The sequence below is a fragment of the Trypanosoma cruzi genome, genomic scaffold, assembly GCF_000209065.1.
Source record: "Trypanosoma cruzi strain CL Brener 1047053517137 genomic scaffold, whole genome shotgun sequence".
Classification (NCBI taxonomy): domain Eukaryota; phylum Euglenozoa; class Kinetoplastea; order Trypanosomatida; family Trypanosomatidae; genus Trypanosoma; species Trypanosoma cruzi.
The window spans coordinates 135965-139422 of record NW_001849456.1 but is presented as its reverse complement, the minus strand read 5'-3'; the positions used below and the strand labels follow the sequence as shown (position 1 = coordinate 139422).

At 49.2% G+C, this 3458-nt stretch overlaps 1 protein-coding gene and 1 pseudogene across 1 annotated transcript, besides 6 other annotated features; both read left to right on the top strand.

Annotated features, from left to right (window-relative positions):
• Positions 1-1985, top strand: Tc00.1047053506655.20 (annotated as a pseudogene; the record flags this gene model as incomplete).
• Positions 1-3458: a sequence feature (heterozygous, Esmeraldo-like haplotype).
• Positions 2038-2104: a sequence feature (AT_rich).
• Positions 2187-2265: a sequence feature (A-rich).
• Positions 2289-2319: a microsatellite.
• Positions 2420-2442: a microsatellite.
• Positions 2498-2559: a sequence feature (A-rich).
• Tc00.1047053506655.7 (phospholipid-transporting ATPase, putative) lies at positions 2640-3458 on the top strand (the record flags this gene model as incomplete). The annotated part of the gene is made up of 1 exon (XM_797908.1): positions 2640-3458. A coding segment is annotated over one exon (819 nt), but the record flags the coding sequence as incomplete, so codon positions are not given.

Below are 3458 nucleotides of genomic sequence, written 5' to 3'. Positions count from 1 at the left end.
TGCTGCGCCTGCGCGGCGGCATGCAGATCTTCGTGAAGACACTGACGGGCAAGACGATTGCGCTCGAGGTGGAATCCAGCGACACCATTGAGAACGTGAAGGCGAAGATCCAGGACAAGGAAGGCATTCCACCGGACCAGCAGCGCCTGATCTTCGCTGGCAAGCAGCTGGAGGACGGCCGCACGCTTGCAGACTACAACATCCAGAAGGAGTCCACGCTGCACCTTGTGCTGCGCCTGCGCGGCGGCATGCAGATCTTCGTGAAGACACTGACGGGCAAGACGATTGCGCTCGAGGTGGAATCCAGCGACACCATTGAGAACGTGAAGGCGAAGATCCAGGACAAGGAAGGCATTCCACCGGACCAGCAGCGCCTGATCTTTGCTGGCAAGCAGCTGGAGGACGGCCGCACGCTTGCAGACTACAACATCCAGAAGGAGTCCACGCTGCACCTTGTGCTGCGCCTGCGCGGCGGCATGCAGATCTTCGTGAAGACACTGACGGGCAAGACGATTGCGCTCGAGGTGGAATCCAGCGACACCATTGAGAACGTGAAGGCGAAGATCCAGGACAAGGAAGGCATTCCACCGGACCAGCAGCGCCTGATCTTCGCTGGCAAGCAGCTGGAGGACGGCCGCACGCTTGCAGACTACAACATCCAGAAGGAGTCCACGCTGCACCTTGTGCTGCGCCTGCGCGGCGGCATGCAGATCTTCGTGAAGACACTGACGGGCAAGACGATTGCGCTCGAGGTGGAATCCAGCGACACCATTGAGAACGTGAAGGCGAAGATCCAGGACAAGGAAGGCATTCCACCGGACCAGCAGCGCCTGATCTTCGCTGGCAAGCAGCTGGAGGACGGCCGCACGCTTGCAGACTACAACATCCAGAAGGAGTCCACGCTGCACCTTGTGCTGCGCCTGCGCGGCGGCATGCAGATCTTCGTGAAGACACTGACGGGCAAGACGATTGCGCTCGAGGTGGAATCCAGCGACACCATTGAGAACGTGAAGGCGAAGATCCAGGACAAGGAAGGCATTCCACCGGACCAGCAGCGCCTGATCTTCGCTGGCAAGCAGCTGGAGGACGGCCGCACGCTTGCAGACTACAACATCCAGAAGGAGTCCACGCTGCACCTTGTGCTGCGCCTGCGCGGTGGTGTGATGGAGCCGACACTTGAGGCCCTGGCGAAGAAGTACAACTGGGAGAAGAAGGTATGCCGCCGCTGCTACGCCCGTCTGCCGGTGCGTGCGTCGAACTGCCGCAAGAAGGCATGTGGTCACTGCTCCAACCTCCGCATGAAGAAGAAACTGCGGTAGTCTGCGATGCTGTGGACCGACGCATTGAAATACACACCGTCTTTGGCGTTCCTTTTTTTTTTTGTGATTTTTTTTTTATTGAGAGGATGTTTTGTTTTGTTTTTTTCAGGTTTTATGATATCAGCAGTTTGTCCGCCTGCATTCATGCAGTGTTTGGTAATTCTTTCTATTTTTTGGAATTATGGCGATAATATTCTTGTCTTTAAACTTCTTATAACCAATTGTGCTTTAGAGTTTCCTGCTTAGTTGCTATTAACACATTGTTAGGAACGTGAAACCATGCAGATCTTTGTGAAGACACTGACGGGCAAGACGATTGCGCTTGAGGTGGAATCCAGCGACACCATTGAGAACGTGAAGGCGAAGATCCAGGACAAGGAGGGCATTCCACCGGACCAGCAGCGCCTGATCTTTGCTGGCAAGCAGCTGGAGGACGGCCGCACGCTTGCAGACTACAACATCCAGAAGGAGTCCACGCTGCACCTTGTGCTGCGCCTGCGCGGCGGTGTGATGGAGCCGACACTTGAGGCCCTGGCGAAGAAGTACAACTGGGAGAAGAAGGTATGCCGCCGCTGCTACGCCCGTCTGCCGGTGCGTGCGTCGAACTGCCGCAAGAAGGCATGTGGTCACTGCTCCAACCTCCGCATGAAGAAGAAACTGCGGTAGTCTGCGATGCTGTGGACCGACGCATTGAAATACACACCGTCTTTGGCGTTCCTTTTTTTTTTTTTTTTGAATTAAAATAAAAAATTTTGTTTTCTTAAGTTTATTTTTTTTTTTTTTTTCTGAATTGTATTTGGTGTAGTGGCTTTGGTTTTGGTATCTTCCTAGTGGAATATTTGAGTTGTTAAATGTGTCATCTTCTACTTTTTGTGGTTGTTGTTTTTCTTTCTTTTCCTCCTGTAGTTTTATTTTCTTTTTTTTTTTTTTTGTTGTTGTTGTTGTTGCATATTTGAAGGTAGGTTTAGTTGTGTGTGCGTGTGCGTGTGTGTGTGTGTGTTTCCATATTCCCTGTTTAATTCCTATTGTTAGAAGGGTTTTCATTTGTCAATCTCTATTTTGTATCTTGCAGTTGTCTTGAGAAGAACAAAAGGGATTAATTTGTTTGTTTGTTTGTTTGTTTTAAAGGTGAGAGGTGAATTATACGTGTAGGGAGGGAGAGGGGTGGAGGGAGTGAGTTTTGTTTTGTTTTTTTGTTTTTATCTTTTCCTTCCTTTTTGGTTTGTTTGTTTTTTTTTCTGGGTGTGTGTCTGTCTGTACAACACTCACACACAAATTGTGTATGCTAGGGGGGTTGGTGTGAGAAATTAACGGGTATTTATGAAGTTTAAAATGCCTTCCTGTGTGACTTGCTTTTGGAGGCCTTTTCGTAGACGTTTGGGGTGTAAAGATACATCTTCAACGTCTTTTTCTTCCGGATCTGCAGAAGCGACAGGAATGGTCTCCGGAGCAGATCGTGAGGAAATGGGGGGAAATTGCAGTACAACCACAAGTGACAGCTCCGTATCTACTTCATTTGTGGAGGTAAACCTTTTACGAGAAGACCTTAATGCAACACGGGATTATCCTGACAATTCTATTCGCACTGCCAAGTATACATGGTTGTCATGTTTTCCTCTTAGCCTTTTGTATCAATTTCAAAAGGTGGCAAATATATACTTTTTGATTGTGACGTTACTTTCCCTTGTTCCTGGTGCCAGCCCTGTTAATCCATTTAGTACAATTTTGCCGTTATGTATTGTACTCGGTGCTGCCATCATTAAGGATCTTTGGGAAGATGGAAAAAGACGGCAGTCGGACGACTGTGCAAATAACACACTTGCGTTTGTCTTACGTGGAGAAAAATTTGTTTCCGTACCAGCCTGCTCTGTTCACGTGGGCGATGTGATGCTATGTAGGCTTGGAGAAGAAGTATTAGCAGATGTGGTGATGCTTAATTCATCCCATCCTGGGGGTGTTGCGTATATTGAGACTGTCAATCTTGACGGTGAAACAAACGCCAAGACACGACGTGCAAAGCCTCAGACAATTGAAGCACTTGGAACAATAGAAGACATTATTGAAAGTTCTCTCCCGGATCCTGCAATTCAGGCATATTTTATGGAACGCGGCACAACGGCATCGTGGAATGCGGTTGCA